This window comes from Ornithorhynchus anatinus, chromosome 2 (genome assembly GCF_004115215.2).
Source record: "Ornithorhynchus anatinus isolate Pmale09 chromosome 2, mOrnAna1.pri.v4, whole genome shotgun sequence".
In the NCBI taxonomy this organism is placed as follows: domain Eukaryota; kingdom Metazoa; phylum Chordata; class Mammalia; order Monotremata; family Ornithorhynchidae; genus Ornithorhynchus; species Ornithorhynchus anatinus.
In genome coordinates this window covers 45,201,872-45,223,680 of record NC_041729.1, presented here as the reverse complement: position 1 = coordinate 45,223,680, position 21,809 = coordinate 45,201,872, and the positions used below count along the sequence as shown (strand labels likewise).

The 21,809-nt window shown below is 41.6% G+C and overlaps 3 protein-coding genes across 3 annotated transcripts in view; 1 reads left to right on the top strand and 2 right to left on the bottom strand.

The window, feature by feature from the left end:
* The window catches only part of EIF2AK1 (eukaryotic translation initiation factor 2 alpha kinase 1), a 34,284-nt gene extending 21,242 nt beyond the window's left edge, over window positions 1–13,042 (top strand). Inside the window, exons 12-15 of the mRNA XM_007669287.3 lie at window positions 9,342–9,456; window positions 9,576–9,655; window positions 11,409–11,642; window positions 12,682–13,042. Of these exons, the coding sequence (XP_007667477.2) occupies window positions 9,342–9,456; window positions 9,576–9,655; window positions 11,409–11,642; window positions 12,682–12,804 (552 nt within the window). The 3' untranslated portion in view covers window positions 12,805–13,042. The remainder of the gene's footprint in view (window positions 1–9,341; window positions 9,457–9,575; window positions 9,656–11,408; window positions 11,643–12,681) is intronic.
* Window positions 1,673–7,935, bottom strand: ANKRD61 (ankyrin repeat domain 61). The gene is made up of 3 exons (XM_007669286.4): window positions 7,560–7,935; window positions 4,858–4,952; window positions 1,673–2,795 (listed from the first exon to the last, which is right to left on the bottom strand). The coding sequence occupies exons 1-3, from the start codon at window positions 7,773–7,775 to the stop codon at window positions 1,841–1,843; spliced, it is 1,266 nt and encodes a 421-aa protein (XP_007667476.2). The 5' UTR covers window positions 7,776–7,935; the 3' UTR covers window positions 1,673–1,840.
* A 99-nt stretch (window positions 13,043–13,141) lies between the features above and the next one.
* On the bottom strand, window positions 13,142–21,714 carry AIMP2 (aminoacyl tRNA synthetase complex interacting multifunctional protein 2). Its single transcript, XM_029057522.2, has 4 exons — window positions 21,549–21,714; window positions 15,967–16,170; window positions 15,301–15,532; window positions 13,142–13,641 (listed from the first exon to the last, which is right to left on the bottom strand). Exons 1-4 carry the CDS (start codon window positions 21,693–21,695, stop codon window positions 13,256–13,258), a joined length of 969 nt encoding a protein of 322 aa, XP_028913355.1. The 5' UTR covers window positions 21,696–21,714; the 3' UTR covers window positions 13,142–13,255.
* Between the last annotated feature and the right edge of the window lie 95 nt (window positions 21,715–21,809).

Here is a 21,809-nt window from a genome sequence, read left to right as displayed (position 1 = left end):
TATCTACCCCAGCACTTAGTACAATGCCTGGCATGTACTAACACCATAATTATTATTATTCAAGCACTTTGCACAGTATTCTGCACACAGTGAGCACTCAGTAAGAATGAATGTATTTTGGTATTTCTGTTCTGTTATTGATATGCCCTTGGCTCTTGAACCTTTTTGTCTAATTTTATAGTGATGCATTTGTTTGTCCTGTCTTCCCTTTTAGATTGTAAGCTGTTCATGGGCTTTATTCTCCTTTTTCTATTCTGTTCAACCCCCTCATACTGTGCTCTGCACAAAGTGAGTATTTACTAAGAGAACCAACGAGGCCTAGTGGATAAAGCACAGGCCTGGGAGTCAGAAAGACCTGGGTTCTAATCCTGGCTCCTCCACCTGTCAGCTTTATGACCTTGGGCAAGTCACTAAACTTCTCTGTGACTCAGTTTCCTCATTTCTAAAATGGGAATTAAGACTGTGAGCCCCATGTGGGACATGGATTATGTTCAACCTGATTAGCCTCTAGCACTTATCGTTAGTGCAGTGTCTAGCACATAGTAAGCGCTTAACTGCTACTTTTTTTTTTTTAAGACAGTAGGCTCTCACTCCAAACCCTTTCATCGTCAGATTCGGTATTTGAGCCATCATCCTGTGCAGAGCACTGGAACTAGGCACTTGGAAAATACAGGAGACAGCCTTTAGACAGATTCTACAGCTTCAGGTTCCCTAACCTGGGTCCTTAGATCCTCACTGCTCCTTTGCTGTCATGGTGGGCTAAGAAGTAAATTAGAAGTGGTGTCACATGCTCCAGGGACACAAGCCTCCAAGCTGGGCATTCTCTCCGAGGCCAGCAACCCAGATAGCAGGATGCCTGGCAACTTTCCCACAATATGGATCTTGAAGTAAACCAGAAGCACCAATGAGTTTCTCCTGGTACCTTAAACCAGCCACGAGAAGTAAAGAAACAGGGGTGTTCAGGTTAGCAGGTTACTCAGATATTCTCTGGAGCCACTTGGGTTATTCTTCCAGGATCTGCAGAGTTGTGGGAATTCTGGAGACCCATTCCACTAATCTGGCAGCTAGCATTCTCACTTACGCCAGTCACGTCAGTAGTTAGTAGGGATCGCCCAGAGACCGCAGGTGAACACCCCAAGGTCTTGCCCCCATTCACAGTGGTGGCACAGGTAGGGGAATGTACTGGGTGGGAAGAACAAGGTTGGCAGCAGGTATCCTTAGAGGCTTTTTCTTTTTAAATGCTGGTAAAGCACAATCCTGGAGGGTACAAAGGAAGGGGTGGGAAAGGTACCTGAAGAATAGCGTAGAATTATCCTTTGGTTTGAAGATGAGATTGCCAGTATTAAGATCGCATCCATGAGTATGTGTGTTATAAGGAGGGTTTACTGAACACTGTTAATATATAAATGCAGTGTTTTTCCTACAGCAGGGCAGTTTGACCCACAAAACATTAAAGGACTTGTGAAAAAGATATGCAGCGCCTTTTGAATGTACTGTACTTTTCTCCTTCCTTACATTTTGACCATTTCCTGTGCTTGCGTTTTATGTTAGTACCCTGACTTCCTAAGTACTACGTTTAGCTTTTCTTTTTGAAATTATATTTTTAGAAAAGTAAGAAAAATGGAAACAATCAAAGCCTATTCAATTTTGAACAGAAACTAAGTAAACATAATGAAGTCAATGATCTTTTTTTTAACTTGTGGCTGTGACCTTATCTCAGGACCTTAAGCAACTTAAGGAGCAATAATTTTCATATTCAAAAGATGATAGGAATAGTATTCAAAAAAAAATCTAATCAGAAATTGCCCTTTGCAGTACTTAGTCCATATACTGCTGAAATTTAGGTGTTTGATTTCCAGAGCTGGGAGAAGTCGTAGTCACTGTATACAGAATTCCATATTTTCAGAGGGAGAGCCTGCCTCAAATACTGCTTTTGCTTTTCTCCATACACCTTTCTGATGATCTTGGAACAGATCTCTTGCAAGGTTAAAGGCTTTTGTGATAATCCTACGAGAGATTCTTTTTGAGGATGGAATTCAGGTAGCAGAAGTCCTGAGGGAAGAATTCCTTCATTGTTGGTTATTTTCAAAGGATAGGAGAGATTGAGTAGTTTGTTGAAGAGTGCTGTGTCTTTTAAATTGGATCGACGCTGGAGAAACATAAAAATTGGAGTTTCCCCATTTCTTGTTAAGATATTAATATCTGCTTCAAATTCAAGTAGAAGATTGATTATTGCTTCTCTGCCTCCAAAACAAGCCTCGTGAATGGCCGTCCGTCCTTCATGGTCCCGGGCATTTGCCTTGGCCCCCTTATTTAAGAGTAAGCTGATAGAGCTGATGTCTGCTGCTAGCAACCTGCCTGCTTTAGTAGATGCAGTGCACACAGCCAGTTTCAGGGCAGTATTCCCACTGTTAGAGACAGTGCAGTTAACATCTGCTCCACAAGCAAGCAGTGTTTCCGTCATTTCCTTGTTCAGCATACCGGCAGCCATATGAAGCGGTGTCATGCTCGATCTGTCGGCCTTGTTGACGTGGGCACCGTTCTGAGCCAGAATGGCAAGAACTGGATAAGTTCCATAACGAATAGCTAAATGTAGTGGCGAATACCCAAAGTCATTGTCTACTTGAGCATTAACCTGAGCTCCGTGCTGACATAATATGTGAAGACACGTTTCGGCGTGATTCTGAATGTCCGTCAAGACTCTCTGAATTCGGTTCACTGGTTCTGTCCAGTTGGCGGTAGTAATTGGCCAGTGAAGTAGCATGACGTGAAGTGTGGTGTGGCCTCTGGAATCCCTATAATGAGTAATAGAAGTTCTGTCTAAAAATAATATTTACCAAAAGGCTGTTGAAAATAATACTGTGTTTATAAAAAACCGAAGAGCCCGAAAAGTCAAGAAAACATGTTTAAATGTAAAAGTTGGAAAGCTGTTCAAAAGCTATGGAGGTTTCAAATTAAGGATTGCTAGGTACTCATCCAGAAAATTTAAATAAGGGCCATACTTTTGAAGAGTACTAGTAGTAATAATAATAATGGTGGTATTTGTTAAGCACTTACTATTTGCGAAGCACTGTTCTAAGCGCTGGGGGGATACAAAGTGATCAGGTTGTCCCACGTGGGGCTCACAGTCTTCATCCCCATTTTCAGATGAGGTAACAGGCCCAGAGAAGTTAAGTGACTTGCCCAAGGCCACATAGCTGACAATCCGGCGGATCTGGGATTAAAACCCATGACCTGTGACTCACAAGCCTGGGCTCTTTCCACTGTGCCATCCTGCTTCTCTCGTAATAGCATTTTGGGGACACCCACTGTGCACAGTGCAGTGTACTAAGTGCTTGGGACATATAAAACAACCAAGTGATGCCTTCCCTGCCCACAAAGGACCTGAGTTCGAATCCCAGTTCTGTCTGGAGTTAGAAGGACCTGAGTTCGAATCCTGACTCTGCCTCTTATCTGCTGTGTAACCATGGGCAAGTCATTTAACTTCTCATTTAACTTCTGTGTACCTCAGTTACCTCATCTGTAACATGGGGATTAAGACTGTGAATCCCATGTGGGACATGGACTACATCCAACCTGATTAGCTTGTACCTACCCCAGTGTTTAGTACAATGCCTGGATCGTAGTAAGCACTTAATAAAGTATCATTTAAAGGAAAAAAAGCTTACATTCAGATGGGTGAGAGAGATGTAAAAATATTTGCAGAGTAATCAAAATGAACAATTTATTGTGAAGTTGAAAAATTATATACATAATTTCTGAGGATGAGTATAAGTAAATACATAAATGATAGAGATGGATCTACTGGGCTGTAAATTGCTCCTCTAGGCTGTAAGCTCCTTGTGGGCAGGGATAGTGCCGACCTGCTACTTAATTGTCTCTCTTAATAGCTTGTACAGAGTTTTGCACACAGTAAGTTCCCAGTAAATACCATTGATTGATTAGCAAGAAGAGTGATGAAGTAGTCAAGCTAGGGTACGGCAAAAATCTGAACCAGCCAGTGGCTATTATGATGGAGAGGAAAGGGCAGATCCTGGAATGATGTGGAGGAAAAACTATCAAGATTTAGCGACAAGGCCGGGATCACGTCTCTTAACTCTTTTATTCTCCCAAGTACTTAGTTCAATGCCCTGCACAGAGTAAGTACTGAATAAATGCCATTGATGGACTGAGGTAGATTTGGCAGTCATCAGTTTGAAGACTGTAATTTAAGCCCTGGTAATGGATAAAATCCTCAGGGGAATGCTTGTAAATTGAAGATGAGAAGAGGACCCAGACAGGGCCTTACTTAAGGGGTTGGTGCAGAGGAAGTGAGAATAGGGGGGCAAAAAAAAGGATGAGGGATGTGTTGTTTTTGCAGGAATATTATTCTCCTCCCACGGCAAAAATTATTGGGTGGCAGGCAGATGGTAAATCCCTGACAATACTCTAGGAGATAGCAGTACGCTCAGTTTGCCAAGATGAAGGTTTTTGCTACAGGTTTGGGATGGAACATTGTTCTGACAGGCAGTGTCAGTTGGATAGAGCAGTGAGGTTTTGTGCATATGTGCAGGGCATTGAATGAGTACTACTGTGCAGGTTTTCTGTAACCTGGGGTTCTCTAAAAATGCAGCCCCTACATTCTAGGAGAATAAGGTGTACCAGCAATTTGTCTGCCCCTGCCTGTTTGGTTTGTTGCTTAAATGGTGGAGCAGGTGGAGTGTGATGCTTATTGAGTCTAAAATCCCTCAGTGTTTGAGGCGGTACTGAGCCTACCAGTTTCAATCTTTCTGCATCTCTGCTGAGCCCTAAGAAATGAATTCTTCCATCCACTTCCTCTGTAATGTATTTTTAAAATAATCCAACAGATGAACTTACCTTATTTCTGGATCAGCGCCATATTCTAACAAACAAAGTAAACTTCGTACTTTTCTGTATTGGGCAGCCAGGTGTATTGGAAAGATGGACTGGGTCTGCATACAAGCAGAAAATGTACACAAAGCACAATCACTTTGCTTCTTCAAAATCAATTTGTTATTAAATTGGGATCTCTGATACATGTCATGACAGTGATAGAGAGTATCTAACTGCAGAGTGTTGACCTGAGCATCCACGGGTAAAAGTGATCCCAGCCCCGTCACTAAATCGTGATAGTATTTCCTCCACATCTGCCCTTTCCTCTCCATCAAAATGGCCACCAGACTGAGAAGATTGGAAGAAAAGAAGAGGCGATAACTGGCCCTGGCTAGCCAGGGTGGGCCAGGAGCATTGGAAACCACAGGTGATAAGGCCTGGGGCTCAATTAGTACAGAAGACAGTGAGTAGTTGAAGATGACTGTGAGGGAGGGAGGTAGAGTGGTCACAAGTGTTTTTAGAAGGTGGGTTGGGATCAGAGGCCCAGGTGTAAGGGATAGATTTTAAGAGCAGGTGGGGAGTTTTCCTCTTGAGAGATGACTGAAGGATGAGAGAATGGATGTGGAGGTGGGAGGGGACTGGAAAGGTGAGGAGAAAATTTTGGGAACTTATACCTAATGGTTTGTTTTATCAACCAAGCAGTGAGCCATAGGGGTTGCTGGAGGGAGTTAACTTTTAGAACAGTGATGGAAGCAAAGGGCAAGGGGGTTGATGCGGGTCCGAGCTATAGCAAATAATGATGAATTTGAAGTGGTTGATGTCAGCCTGCTACCTGGCTTTCTGCTAACAGCTCTCTGGGCTGAGCCCAGGAGCAGAGGAAGTGTACAGTGGAGGTGGTCCAAGACTGGAGTTGGTAGTGAGAGATCCAACGAAGGATAGGGTGGAGAGGGAGTTGAGTTCAGCGGAGAGGGTGGAGTTGAGGCACTGTCTTGTGTCTCAAGAGGGGAGAGGTTGGATAGGGTGTCTGAAAGGAGTATGCAGAGGAGGGGTCTAGAGATAGGATCGGTGCCGCTAGAGAATGGTTTTGTGGAGAAGGAGTGCGTGGGAGAAAAAGGGTCAGAACTTGTGCTCAGAGAGTGAGATTTTAGAGTTGGTGAGGTTAGAAGTGGTATAGTGACTGTGGAAGATGAAATTCAGCATGTGTCAAGGTTAGTGAGAGGTTATCCATGGAACTTCTGCAACTCCCTACCTCTTCAAGTCCAGCAGTCCACTATTTTCCCCATTTTCAAAGTCCTACTAGAATTATATCTCTTCCCAGGAAAGCTTCCCTGCCTAAGGTCTCATCTACCCACTCTTTCTCCACCATATACTGCCAGCTATGCACTTGATATCTTACCCTTATAAGCACTTAGGTATTCACCCCACACTTTCCCCGGCAACACTTACATACAAAGTAGTAATAGTATTTATCAAGCATCTCTTGTGTGCAAGAGGACTGTATTAAGTGCTGGGAGAGAATACACACGTGGGAATTAGACATGGTCCCTGTCCTTTGCGGAGTACATTTGTCTGTCTCCCATTTCCTATAACTTATTATAGTGTCTGCTCTGCAAGATAGTAAACGCCATAATGTCAGTGATTGTGTATATTAATGCTATTGTACTCTTCCAAGCATTTAGGACAGTACAGTGCACAAAATAAGCATTCAGAAAATACTATTGATTGAAATGCCCAAGGATGAATGTATGGGGAGAAGGAAGGGGAGAAAGTCGTCAAGTTAGCTCAAAAATTGGAAAGAGGGCTAGAGGATCAGATGGGATTGTGGGTGGCTCTGACCAGTAATTCTAGCTGGTGGTAGAGGCGGATGACACGGACTTCAAAGGATGAGAATGGGAAGAATCGAGTAGGTCTGATGGGGCAAAAGCAACACCAGCTGGCAAGGAGTGGGCTGACCCTTCTTTCCCTATGAGTCTAGGAGAGTGGGAGAAGGCGAAGCTTCCTTGGGGAAGAGCAGCAAGGGAGACAGTATCATTGGATGAAAGCCAGGTTTTCGTGACAGCGAGGAGGATGGGTGACTGGGTCAGGAACAGGTTGAGCATGAAGAGGTGTTTGTCAAGGGTCCTGGAATGGAGATTCCAAAGAGAGTATTCAGATGGAGTTTGGGGGGGGGGGGGGGTTTGGAGAAGGCCGGATGATAGGAAGTGGGGATGGGTTTGTTGGGAGTGCAGTTCTACAGAGAGGTTCTTTGAAGTGGCAGAGAGAGAGGAGAATAGGGATAGGGTAAGCAAGGATGGGGTGGGGAGTAACTAACCAGATTCCTCCTCCTCTTACCTTTCCCTGATATTGGGAAAATTTCCACATACTTTCAGCTGTGAACATGGCAGAGCTATTGGAGAGGATTTTCACTTCTAACTATAAGTGGTGGAAATGAACAAGATAAAGTTAATGCTAGAGAGAGATAAAGACAGTAATAGGGAACAGAATTCTCAGCCAACTGAAGAAAAAAGTAACAAAAGTTAAACATTCTATTTATGAATACATAATCCTCCTCAAAGTCTTTGAATCCCGGGCAGTGGAAACAACCTATAGGGAAAGGAAAGGGAAGAACAGGGAAAGGGTCAGGACTTTTGAGGTGAATATGTAAGTCTATAGAAGCTAGCAAGCAGTGTGATTTCTCAAGGTCTGTGGGATTGTTTTTGTAAACTTTGAAGCTGAAAAGAAGTTACCTGTTCCAGGAGCAATTTGTTGCATGTGGATTTTACCCAAACAGTCATTGGCTCATTGACAGGATGACTTCTTAATAAAGTTTCAATGATGGGACGATTTTCTTGCATTATGGCTTCATAAAGCTTGGTGTGGAGTGTCTTAAATCGTTCTGGCTCATTGGAAAAATCCCCTTCTGTCATCTGGATCCTGCTGGTTCTCTTGGCTGCATTACCCATGTTAAAAATAATACATATATTGAGGGCAGTTAGAAATCAGAATTCTGGGAATCCCCGAGTTATGGAATGTGGTCACTCTCAAACTCTTTGTGATGGGTCAGTTTAGTTCTAGATTGGAATTGTTGATTTTCAAGTTACAGCATGGCCAAAATTAAATATAATATTTATTCCATTCCAGCTACCAGGAGGAACTTGCCTCCTTTTGATGCATTCTGTCCTTACACTTGCAACTCTGCCATCACAGTCAGTAAAATCGTTTTCCATCACCCCTCCTTTAGAAACAATAGGATTCCACCATTGTGAAAAGCATTTCCCAGACTGATGCTGCCGAGCTGTTACGTAGCACATTGGTTTTCCTCCCAATTCCTTTCTCCATTCATGCTTTGATCATTTCTCGCTAGTGATCAAAGCATTAACAGAAAATTACCATTTCAATAATGAAAACTATCATTCAATTGAAGATAAAGAAATGATTATTGAGTGTAAACTGTCTCAAAATCTTACTGGACTCCTCTCCAATCCTCCTAACCCTCTTTTTTAAAAGCCATTTATTATCAGAGCAGGGATGGATACATTGGGATAGTATATTTCAAAGATGTCCTATAAAAAGCTTCTAACATTTTGGCCTGAATATTAGCTTATCTACTTACTCTAAATAAAATAAATGCTATGATTAATGCCTTTTTTCATTGTGTGATTTTTGGCAATATTAACATCTTTTCACTTGATTACTTTTGTTTGAAAAGAAAATCATTAGTGAGAGTCTTTTAAATGTATATGCAAGTTTTAGAGATATATGTATGTATAGGTTTTACATACATACACCCCTTAGTATGTATATATATATGTATAGGATATATATATAAATGTATCTCTAAAACCTGCTTATGTATATATAGGAAGCAGCGTGGCTCAGTGGAAAGAGCCTGGGCTTCGGAGTCAGAGGTCATGAGTTTGACTCCCGGCTCTGCCACTTGTCAGCTGTGTGACTGGGCAAGTCACTTCACTTCTCTGTGCCTCAGTTACCTCATCTGTAAAATGGGGATTAACTCTGAGCCTCATGTGGGACAACCTGATTACCTTGTAATAATAATGTTGGTATTTGTTAAGCACTTACTTTGTGCCGAGCACTGTTCTAAGCGCTGGGGTAGACACAGGGGAATCAGGTTGTCCCACGTGGGGCTCACAGTCTTAATCCCCATTTTACAGATGAGGTAACTGAGGCACAGAGAAGTTAAGTGACTTGCCCAAAGTCACACAGCTGACAAGTGGCCGAGCCGGGATTCGAACCCATGACCTCTGACTCCAAAGCCCGTGCTCTTTCCACTGAGCCACGCTGCTTCTCTACCCCAGCGCTTAGAACACTGCTCTGCACATAGTAAGCGTTTAACAAATACCAACATTATTATTAGTAGTAGTACAGTGCTCTGTACACAGAAAGTGCTCAATAAATACGATTGAATGAATATATAGAAATCGATTGAGTGCAAATGTGATTTTAGATGGCTTTGCAGACAGGGAGATGGCAGAAATCTCAGTTACTAACTTATTTTTATCAATTTGCAGCCCAGAAATATTTTTCTTCAAGGTCCTGATCACCATGTGAGAATAGGAGATTTTGGTCTTGCCTGCACAGATATCATTCAAAACGATACCGACTGGACAAATGGCAGCAGCAAAAGTAGGATTTCTTAAAAAGTTTCAGTAAATAATAGGCTTTAACATTTCAGACTGCATTTGTTGTAGTGAATTGAGATACATACCCAGCCTTTTATAATAATTTGAATATTTGGTTTGTAGGGTTAGCACACACTTCAGGAGTGGGTACCTCTCTCTATGCTTCACCAGAACAGCTACAAGGATCTGCGTATGACACCAAGGTAGCGACAATTATATTTTTAATTATTCTCGTTGTTAAAAACTATCCTTACGACGCTTGCCCTAAACACTATTTAAAAAAAAGTTCAGTCAGATCTGAAAAAAATAATGCAGGTTTCAGGAGATATCAATAATACCATTCTACAGTGTGGCCTAATAGTGAACAGCCCTGACATCATGATTAACTTTCTGGACCTCTGTGCAATGTAATGAACTGTTTGATGGACTACCACTGTAGGATAAAATAAAAACATTTTGTAGAGTTGAAGAGCTCTCCCCTCCTCAGAATTCTCCAGTGTCTGCCCATTCTTCTACCTCAAGCAGAAACTACTGACCGTCTGCTTTAAGGCACTCTCAATTCTCTTCCCTTTCCTTAGCTTTACTCCCCTCCCACTATAACCCAGTTCTTCTGCTTCATTCCTCTCAAACCAACCTATTCACTGTTCCTTGTTCTTGTCTCTTTCCATCCATCTCTTGATCACCCCTCTCCTTCCTGAACCTCTCTCCCCATTCATGTTTGGCAGGCACTACTCTCCCTGTCTGCAAAGCCATCTAAAATCACATCTCCCGGTGGCCTTCTCTGATTACTTTTCATCTTCCTCACCTTATATCCCCCCTCTACTGTCACTTAAGCACATCTGCATCACCCATGCATCTACGTCCTCATCCTCATAAGCTCCTGGGTACTCAGCCCCTTTCCTCCCCACTGGTAAACATATGTACATATCTTAAGTGTTTTGCTTCTCCTTATCTGTAACTTACTTTCGATTGTAAACTCCTCAAGGTCAGGGATCGGTGTCTACTATATTACACTCTAAGTGCTTAAAGTGTAATGCCCTGAAGAACGAGCTCTCAATAAATATGACCGACTGATTATGTGGGTATACATAGTACATGAATTAAGTATTTTATGGGATTCTGTAGTGAAACATACTTTTTCAAAATTCATCCCATGACATAAATTCTTGTGTGTGATACATCTTCAGCCTTCATCCTAAGGAGCACCATGTTGAGGAATAGATTGTAAGCTTGCTGCAAAGAACACATATACTGGTCCTCTCCAAAATAAACGTTTAGGCACTCTTGACATCTTTGGGGAGGTTGGCAGTCTCTTAATTATCCTCCAAAAGTTTTATTTGTATGTGGGGTTAATTGAGGGATAGACTTGAAGAGCTACTCTGCTTTTGTCTGTATCTGCTGCCACCAGATGTCATTGCTATTATTCTATTAATTGATGAACCCAGCGGCCTCACAGGCACCCATTTCTCTAGACTGAGCTCTTTGTGGTCAGGGAATGTGTCCATTATATTGTACTATCCCAAGTATTTAGACCAGTGCTCTGCACATAGTAAGCACTTAGTCAATTGTATTTATTGATGTAGAAGAGTTGAGTATGGGCAAATGGGTGCAATCTCTTGGGGAAACTGTAATTGATCTCTCTACGTTATGGAGAATTTATTAGCACATGGGTGACCTTTTTTATATGGCCAACCGGGAAGGGAAAGATTAAATGGAGCAAGTAGGCCAGTCCTTTGATACTGTTGTCGTTCAACTTCGAGATGGGTTTGGACAAGGGAACCTCCAAACCAGTTCCTTTCTGCTTACTCCTTTTTCTTTGTTCAGCAAGATGGATTTAGTAACCCACAGGTTGGCTTTTGCTGGGCTGTGGTGGCATCCCATTTTCAGGCTATAAAATGGAAGTGTATGCTAGTGACTGAAAATGTCACTTTTGAATTTACTTTTTCTTTTTTGCAGTCAGACATGTACAGTCTAGGTGTAATTCTGCTAGAACTCTTCCAACCTTTTGGAACAGAAATGGAAAGAGCGGAGGTTTTGACGGGTCTAAGAAACGGGCAGATTCCGGCATCCCTCAAAACAAAGTGCCCGGTACAAGCCAAGTATATCAGGCAATTAACTAGGAAGATCTCTTCACAGCGACCATCTGCTGATCAGCTTCTGGAAAGCGAACTGTTTAATGATGCTGAAAATGTATGTTGGTATAAATCGGTTTCAAAATATTGAATTACAAGACATTTCATTCATTCAGTTGTATTTATCGAGCGCTTACTGTGTGCAGAGCACTGTCTAAGCGCTTGGAAAGTACAGTTCAGCAACACATAGAGACAATCCCTGCCTATAACGGGCTCACAGTCTAGAAGGGGGGATTGTCCAAAGGAGTAGGAGTTTCAGGGCAACTGTCAGTTCATCCTTAAGTTTGTGGCAGTCTCAAGCCTGACCATTGCTTCACCTCCCCAGCTTTCCGCTTTCCCCAGTACAGGTCAGGCTCTTCCCGGGGCTTAATCCCAGCTGGCAGAGTGTTTCAATACCAAAATGTCTTCATGAAGATGACCTCTTTTGTATTAACTAGAAATGGAAAGGGTACTGCACTGATCCTTTGTTTTCTTTAAAGAAACTTTGTTCTGGAGGGCATGTTACACTGCTTTGCTCACAGTATTTTTGGTGATCAAAAGGTAAACCTCTAAATGTAACCCATTCCTAGGGCTTCTTGGATGCAACTCAGGGCTTTAGACTTTTCCATCTTTACAATCAGTTCCTCCTTGACTACTCCCACTTTTTTTTTAAATCATGGCAATGCCAAAGTTGGATTAAATAGATCCATTGTTTTTTCTTGTGAAATTCTGTAACATAAGTATAGCTAAATAGACTAAACAACATTATTCTGTAGTCATCTTTTTAAGCATAAGCAACGTTAAAATTGATCTCATCCATCTCTGTTTTCAGATTTTAATATAGGACTGTTTACTGCTTTCCTCATTTCACTCATAGTAGCTGGCTCTCAGCATAAAACCCCAGGAGCATGAGCAAGAGCTCTGCACATAGTAAGCACTCAAATACTATTGAATGAATACAGCACTCCACTTTCTCTTATACAACACAGAGCTTTTCATGTCCTCCATAGCCTTAAAAAGGTGTTGTTTTGGAGGAATTACAGCAAGTTTGGAAAAACAAACTAGGAAAGCAATTTCTTGTGTAGATGTTAGAAAATGTTTTTCTTTTTCTTTTTCAGGTTACATATTCCCTACAGCAGAAGCTGCTTGATCAAGAAAAAGAAATAAGAGAACTCAAGGAGAAAATTAGACTCCTTTCTCTAGAAAAGGATACAAGAGATGATGTAGGCTCACCAGTCTAACTCCTACTGTTTTCAAGCTATGTACAGTATAGAGTGGGTGGATTTTCTAAGATAAGTAAATTTATTTAAGTGTTTTGAAAGTCCATGCCTTCAAACTATATTCCTACTAAATCTATCATCACAAATGAACTCAACTAAAAAGATACTTGGGCTGGGACCATATTTGAATAAATGTACAGGATTTAGTGTTTTTACCTGTGTTTATATTTAAGTAATAAACACACATTTTAAAAAGTTTTCTTTGCTCAAGTTGTCGAAGTTATTTCAAGTTGCTGTTCCACTGCTTATTTCCTTAACTTAGATATAACGAGTCATTCAGTTTAATTCAAGTCACATGGAAATTGTTTAAAGTTATTTTTTATTATTCAACTGGCTCAAAAAGAGTGCATTACAAGTTCATTATTAGGGCCCCAGGGCAAACTGAAAACAGCAGGCTCACATGCCCTTTAAACTACTTGAGGAGTTTCAAGGCTGCATTAAAAGGGGCCAGGTTTTCACATGATTTCATCCATTTTTGCACATTGGCTGGCACAGCATTAGAGCTACCTGTTTGCTGAAGTGCACACCAAGCCACGATGTCTGCTACTGTGAGTTCATTTCCTACCAGCCAGGGGCTTTTGCCAAGCGCAGAGTTCATGGCACGTAAAACAGCTGCTTTTTCTTTACTGCTTCCTTCTTTCAGCTGAAATATAGCTGTATCCACCCAACTATCTATAAGCGTTAAACTAACGGGATTATGCTTCTGACCGAAGAGAGAGAACAGAAATCGAGCGATGTTCCCTTCACCTTCAATAGGACACATTGTTTGGATACTGAACTTCATCTGCGGCTTAGGAACTGCAAGAAAAAGAAAATACCCCAGATTAGACCACACTTATTCATTACAAGCAATTATATTACAAGAGCTCAATTATGGGAAAAATGAGCATGGAATTTGGAGAATACACTTTCAAGGTTAAAATCTAGGTTTGGGGCAACTATTGGATTTAAAGAGAGGTAAATGAAGCTTAAATTTAAGAATATTTTGATTTTTTTTTTTAGCTTCATTCCCCAACAGTAAATTACTTGGGTAATATGTTTTCAGTAATCTTATTTCCTCCCAGAATCTGCAGTGGCATAAATGGATAAGTGAATGCTTGATCATATTTACCTTTGGCATATATAAGCAACTTTGTTTAAATTCAGGATATTGGTCTCCCGTTTCAAATCTAAGCTTAAAAATACATCTTGGTTTTGGGGTAAAGTTTGAATTCTGGAGTAAGAAGAATGAGAACACACCCCTCAAAAAAATTATAAAGCCACACAATGAACACTGCAAAAGTGCCATGTTCTCTTTTCCCTCAAACTCAAGGGGAGTGTAAAAAACGGGAAGCTGTCATAGTTCAGGATCACCTGTTGGGATGAAACTGTGACTGTGTGATAAAGGGTCCTGCTAAATAACTGCCACCAAGGAGGGCAGGGAGGTTCTAAAATGATTCCCCTACCAACCTGCCTGGATTCCAGGGATTAACATGAGGTTCCCTAGGCACAGGGACAACTGAAAAAAACCAGAAAAGCTGCCCCCGAAGCGAGCATCTTTGAGTTCTGTGGTAGGTGTAGTGGGTTTGAGAGTCTAAAGACAATACTCCTGTTTGGACAGCTTATCTGCAGGAGTTGGTTTGGTCGTGAGGACGAAGTTATGCATGTGGGTCACAAGAAAATTCCTCTCACACTTGCCCAATAAAGATCCCAAATATAACTGCTTCCATTGTTACCCCAAGTTCTCCTATAAGGGTTGTGTTCTTGCACAACCTTACGGTCATGAACAGTCGCTGTGTGTCCAGCACCATGTTGCAAGCTCATACTGTTGGAAGATCATTCCCTAATTGTCATCAAGATTCTAGCCCAAAATGTGTAGTGACAGACACCCTTTAGGGCAGACGTGAGTGTCCGTGATGATGGAATGCCAGTTCAGAAGAAATCATCATAGAAGATTTTGGGAGGGGAAGAGGAAAAGGGAGAATATCCCCCAGATCCAGGGTTTACTCTGGGAGTGACTGCTTTCAATCTGGGAGATGTGCCCAGCCTTAAGGGAGAAATAGATTTCGGCATATTTTTTAAAGATCCAGCGAAGGAGCCATTATTTGACACCTCATTTCGGTTCCTTGTAATGGAAGTAGCAGAAGAGGGAATAGTGTGGATTTATAAGCCATTTAAGGGCTACTGCTGAGGTTTTAGTTTCCTTTTGGCGACTTTCATATCAGGATCAATATTTACCTATTAGGGGATGCTCGGACTTAGTATTGCATCGAGGTCAGTGAAGGAGCTCATCCAGTCCTGGGATTTCCATGCAGGACACTAAAAGGTCTTAAATTGGCACCTTTTACTTACCAAAAATAATAAACCTTAATTAACTTTGTGAATAAATATTAACTACCCTGTGATATATATTTTAAAACCCTTCAGAGAGGCACAATTCATTCATTAACCCACTTTTCTCCTTAAAATACTACTTACCATCCTTCCAAATAAGAGTAAATCCCAACTGATACTCATGACGGGATCTGTTTTTGTTCTGCTCTCCGAAACACTTCAGGAGGTTTTCAGGAACATTTTTAACAGATGAGTGTGTATGAACAGCTGATAGGATCTTATAATGCTCACAGAGAAGGCTGTGCAGTACTACCAGTGAGAGTGGAGGTAGTGTAGGGTTTGCATTGATTACGATATCTTTCAAAGCTCCATAATCCTGTATTTAAATAAAATAAAAAAAATCAAAAACTATACCAAGAAGCATAAGGTGCAGCGTGGCCTAGTGGAAAGATCATGGGCCAGGGAACGGGATGACCTGCATTTTACTCCTAGCCATGCCATTTGCCTGCTGGCTGGTCACCTCTCTGTGCCTCAGTTTCCTCACTGTAAAATGCGGGTTCAATCCCTGTTTTCCTTCAGGGGACTGTGTCCAACCTGATTAATTTGTACCCTACGCCAGCACTGGAGACCAGTGCTTGACACATAGTGAGTGCTTAAACACCACAATAAGTAGAAAACATTACTCTAGGCACGGGAAAATACAAATAAGTACACCTTTCTCTTATTTGACAAATAATACCCTCAATTCCAATTGGTTCATGAGATCCCATTACACTTTTGGGAATATTATGGCCATCACTATGAACTTGCCTTCCCAAGCATTGAATCCAAGTTTGCTACATTTGCAGTTAAAGTAGTGCGCTCTTCGGCCTGAATGATATTTGTCACATCAAAGTCAGCATCTGGTGTTTGTATCATCTTGGAGAGCCCATCAACAGCAGCTTTCAGTTCGTACAAACGTTTTAAAATATCTTCTTGGCGGGTTTCAAGGGCCTGCAGAGTTGTGTCCTCCTCCTAGATCAACATCAAGACAATATGTTCATTTCCTCTTCATTTATCATCCAAAGAGGTATGGGCAAAATGTCAATATTTTCTCTTTATACCCAGTTTCCTTCTAGCAGAGAGGTTGAGTTTTGGCAGAACCCCGTTATTAAAAACTTGAATTATAGTACGCATCCCTCATCCTATGCCATGCATGTCGGTATAACCATTTCTTCCCAAAACCTCATCACACTTGTACCCAAACTTACATTGTTGAAAAAATGGTCCCTAATTCTGTAATTGAGCTCTAATTCTAAAAATGTAATGAAATCACACATGTGTTCTGACAGAAGTGTTAACATTTAAATTAATCATATATTTTCTCCCCATCTTTTTTTTAGGTTATTTGCTAGGTGGATAGATTATTCAAAAAAAAAAAAGTGGATGAGGCACAAATACTCCCTTATCAACTGAGAAGCAGCATGGCTGAGCGGATACAGCACAGGCCTGGGAGTCAGAAGGACCTGGGTTATAAATCCGGCTCTGCCGCTTATCTGCTCTGTGACTTTGGGCGAGTAACTCATTTCTCTGTGCCTCAGTTACCTCACTTGAAAAATGGGGATTAAGATTGTGAGCCCTATATGGAATGAGTATCGTGTCCAACCCGATTAGCTTGTATCTACCAAAGTGCTTAGAACAGTGCTTGACACATGGTAAGCATTTAACTAATACCACTTTAAAAAAAAAAAAAGAGACTCCCATGCTTGTTTGCTCCTCTATTTCGATTTAATTTCCTCTTGAAACTCCCACTACCCTACTTACGTAATTCCTGCTTCCATTCCTGTCAAAAACTCCTTAAACATTTTTATGGTCCCACTGCCCGCCACTTCCTCTCCTTCAGCTCGCCATCTGACTTCCACATCCTCACCTCCACCCAAACTAATTCTCTTCCCCTCTCAAAACCCTACTGAGAGCTCACTTCCTCCAAGAGGCCTCCCAGACTGAGCTTCCCCCTTTTCCCTCTGCTGCCCCTCTACCCCCCCCACCCCCCCTCGGCTAAACCCTCTTTTCCCCCCTTTCCCTCTGCTCCTCCCCCTCTCCCCTTCCCTTCCCCTCAGCACTGTGCTCAACCACTCAATTGTATATATTTTTATTACCCTATTTATTTTGTTAAATGAGATGTACATCACCTTGATTCTCTTTATTGCTAGTCCCCCGATTAGACTGTAAGCCCGTCAATGGGCAGGGACTGTCTCTATCGGTTGCCGATTTGTTACATTCCAAGCGCTTAGTACAGTGCTCTGCACATAGTGCTCAATAAATACTATTGAATGAATGGTTTCCCACCGCCTTCACCCCATTTGAGCTTTGGTCTCTGTCCAAGAACACCCGTGACCTTTCTGATCGTCCTTAACTCTTGGCCGCCTCTGACATCGTGGCCTTCTGTTGGGAATGCCATTTAACCTTGTTTTTAGTGACCGTCTTCTACTGATTCTCCTACCTTTCTGGCTTATCCCTCTTGGAATCCTTTGACTGCTTCTTTCTGCCACTAACTCCCTCAGCGTGGGTGTCCTTCAAGGCTCACTTTAGGTTCCCTTCTCATTCCGCTCCCCTACTTCAACTATCCCTTCTACGTAGACCACAGACCACCATCAAATCTACATCACTTACTCCGACCTCTCTCCTGCTTCTAGGACATCTGTGCCCTCTGAAATCACAACTCCTTCAACTACCACTTAAGACATTTATGTAACATCTTGCCCCTCATTACCTCACGGGGATACTGTGTGGATAAATGAGATAATTGATGTGAAAATCTTTGGAAAATTAAAAGCGCTGTAAAAACTCCTCGTGAATTCGTAGCCAGAAATGGCCTGAAAGCTAAGATGCCGGCAGATGGAGTGAACATGTTCAGAGTGTTTTTTTAGACTCCTGACTAATTACTAATTATAGGTTGAAATACCAACTCTTATTATTCAAGTGTTCTGTCATTCGCGTTGGAAAGAGATTAATGTCGACACTGAATTTCAACTCAAAATATTAAAAGTTCTAAAAAGTTAATGACCTGGGTTCTAGTCCTGGCTCCACCACTTGTCTGCTGTGTAACCTTGGGCTAGTCATTTAACTTTTCTGTGCCATAGTTACCTCATCTGTAAAATGGAGACTAATAATAATAATGTTGGTATTTGTTAAGCGCTTACTATGTGCAGAGCACTGTTCTAAGCACTGGGGGAGATACAGGGGAATCCAGCTGTCCCATGTGAGGCTCAGTCTTAATCCCCATTTTACAGATGAGGTATCTGAGGCACAGAGAAGTGACTTGCCCACAGCCACACAGCTGACAAGTGGCAGAGCCAGGATTCGAACCCATGACCTCTGACTCTCAAGCCAGGGCTCTTTCCACTGAGCCATGCTGCTTCTCTATGAGTACTGTGAATTCTAAATAGAACGGGGACTGTGTCCAACCTGATAAATCTGTAGCTACCCCAGTGCTTAGTACAGTGCTTGCCACATAAGAATCACTTAACACCATAAAAAAAAACCACATTGAGACTAGGATGGAGGAAAAACTTTTTTTGATTCAAGAAAAAATGGAACATCAAACCTACAAAGTCTAGCTGGCCAGCCCACATTACGGATTGTCTCTATCTGTTGCCGAACTGTACTTTCCAAGCACTTAGTACAGCGCTTAACAAATACCAACATTATTATTATTTAGGGAGCGCCTACTACGTGCAGAGCACTGGACTGAGCACTTGGAGTAATAATAATAATGTTGGTATTTGTTAAGCGTTTACTGTGTGCAGAGCATTCTTCTTCAAATACCAACATTATTATTATTTATGGAGCGCCTACTACGTGCAGAGCACTGGACTGAGCACTTGGAGTAATAATAATAATGTTGGTATTTGTGAAGCACTTACTAATAATAATGTGGTATTTGTTAAGCGTTTACTAATGTGCAGAGCACTGTCCTTCAAATACCAACATTATTATTATTATTTATGGAGCACCTACATAGTAAGTGCTTAACAGATACTAAAATGATTATTATTATTATTTATGGAGCACCTACACAGTAAGCACTTAACCAATATCAACATTATTGTTATTATTTAGGGAGCGCCTACATAGTAAGCACTTAACAAATACAACATTATTATTATTTAGGGAGCACCTGCATAGTAAGCACTTAAACACCAACATGATTATTATTATTTATGGAGTGCCCTACATAGTAAGCGCTTTAATACCAACATGATGATGATGATTATTATTATTTAGGGAGCGCCTACACAGTAATAATGTGAAGCAGCGTGGCGCATGAAAAGAGCACGGGCTTTGGAGGGGCTCATGAGTTCGAATCCCAGCTCTGCCACTTGTCAGCTGTGTGACTGTGGGCAAGTCACTTAACTTCTCTGTGCCTCAGTTCCCTCATCTGTAAAATGGGGATTAACTGTGAGCCTCACGTGGGACAACCTGATTACCCTGTATCTACCCCAGCGCTTAGAACAGTGCTCTGCACATAGTAAGCGCTTAACAAATACCAACATATAATAATAATAATGTTGGTATTTGTTAAGCGCTTACTATGTGCAGCAGCACTGTTTCTAAGTGCTGGTCAATACAGAGTAATCAGATTGTCCCACATGAGGCTCACAGTATTAATCCCCATTTTACAGATGAGATAACTGAGGCACAGAGAAGTTAAGTGACTTGCCCAAAGTCACACAGCTGACAAGTGGCAGAGCTGGGATTCGAACTCATGATCGCTGACATCCAAAGCCCATGCTCTTTCCACTGAGCCACGCTGCTTTCTCTATACCAACAATCATTATTTAGGGAGTGCTTACATAGTAAGCACTTAACAAATACCAACATTATTATTTTTATGGAGTGCCTACACAGTAAGCGCTTAACAAATACCAACATTATTATTATTTATGGAGCGCCTACACAGTAAGCGCTTAACAAATACCAACATGATTATTATTATTTAGGGGCACCTACATAGTAAGCACTTAACAAATATCAACATTATTATTATTTACAGAGTGCCTACATACGGTAAGTGGCTCTCAACAAAATACCCAACATGATTATTATTTATGGAGTGCCTACATAGTAAGCACTTAAATACCAACATTATTAATTATTATTTATTTAGGGATCGCCTACACAGTAAACTTAACAAGACCAACATTATTAAGGGAGCGCCTACATAGTAAGCACTTAACAAAGACCAACATTATTATTATTTAGGGAGCGCCTACATAGTAAGCGCTTAACAAATACCAACATGATTATTATTTTTATGGAGTGCCTACACAGTAAGCGCTTAACAAATACAACATGATTATATTTATGGAGTGCCTACACAGTAAGCACTTACATACCAACATTATTATTTAGGGAGCGCCTACACAGTAAGCACTTAAATACCAACAATTATCATTATTTAAGGAGCGCCTACATAGTAAGGCACTTAACAATAATAATAATGGTATTTGTTATTTAGGGAGCGCCTACATAGTAAGCACTTAAATACCAACATGATTATTATTTTTATGGAGTGCCAACACAGTAAGCGCTTAACAAATACCAACATGATTATTATTTATGGAGTGCCTACACAGTAAGCACTTACATACCAACATTATTATTTAGGGAGCGCCTACACAGTAAGCACTTAAATACCAACATTATCATTATTTAGGAGCGCCTACATAGTAAGCACTTAACAATAATAATAATAATGGTATTTGTTATTTAGGGAGCGCCTACATAGTAAGCACTTAAATACCAACATGATTATTATTTTTATGGAGTGCCTACACAGTAAGCGCTTAACAAATCCCAACATGATTATTATTTATGGAGTGCCTACACAGTAAGCACTTAAATCCCAACATGATGATTATTATTTAGGGAGCGCCTACATAGTAAGCGCTTAACAAATACCAACATTATTATTATTATTATTTAGGGAGCGCCTACATAGTAAGCACTTAAATCCCAACGTGATTATTATTTTTATGGAGTGCCTACACAGTAAGCGCTTAACAAATCCCAACATGATTATTATTTATGGAGTGCCTACACAGTAAGCGCTTAACAAATCCCAACATGATTATTATTTATGGAGTGCCTACACAGTAAGCACTTAAATCCCAACATGGGAGCGCCTACATAGTAAGCACTTAACAAATCCCAACATGATTATAATTATTATTTAGGGAGCGCCTACCCAGTAAGCGCTTAACAAATCCCAACGTGATTATTATTATTTATGGAGGGCCTACACAGTAAACGCTTAACAAATAGCAGCATGATTATGATTACAGTTATAGTAATTGAGCGCGCGGGGCCGGGCCGGGTGGGGTCGGGGCAGGCGAAGGGGCCGGTCCTACCTGCAGGCGGCCCGCCTGGGCCGGGTCGGGCCCCGCGCCGCCGCTCTTGCCGTGCAGGCTGGGGACACGGTACATGCAGGTGGGGAGATCCAGGCGGGGGACGCCGCCGCCGCCGCCTCCATAGGGCTTCACCTGGTACATGGGCATGGCGGGGGAGGGGGGCGAAGAGAAGGAAGAAGAAAGATGCCGCCCCCGCCTCCTTCCGCCCGGCCCTCAGAGCTGTCGGCCAATCAGAGGGGGCGTTGGGGCGGACGGAAGGAG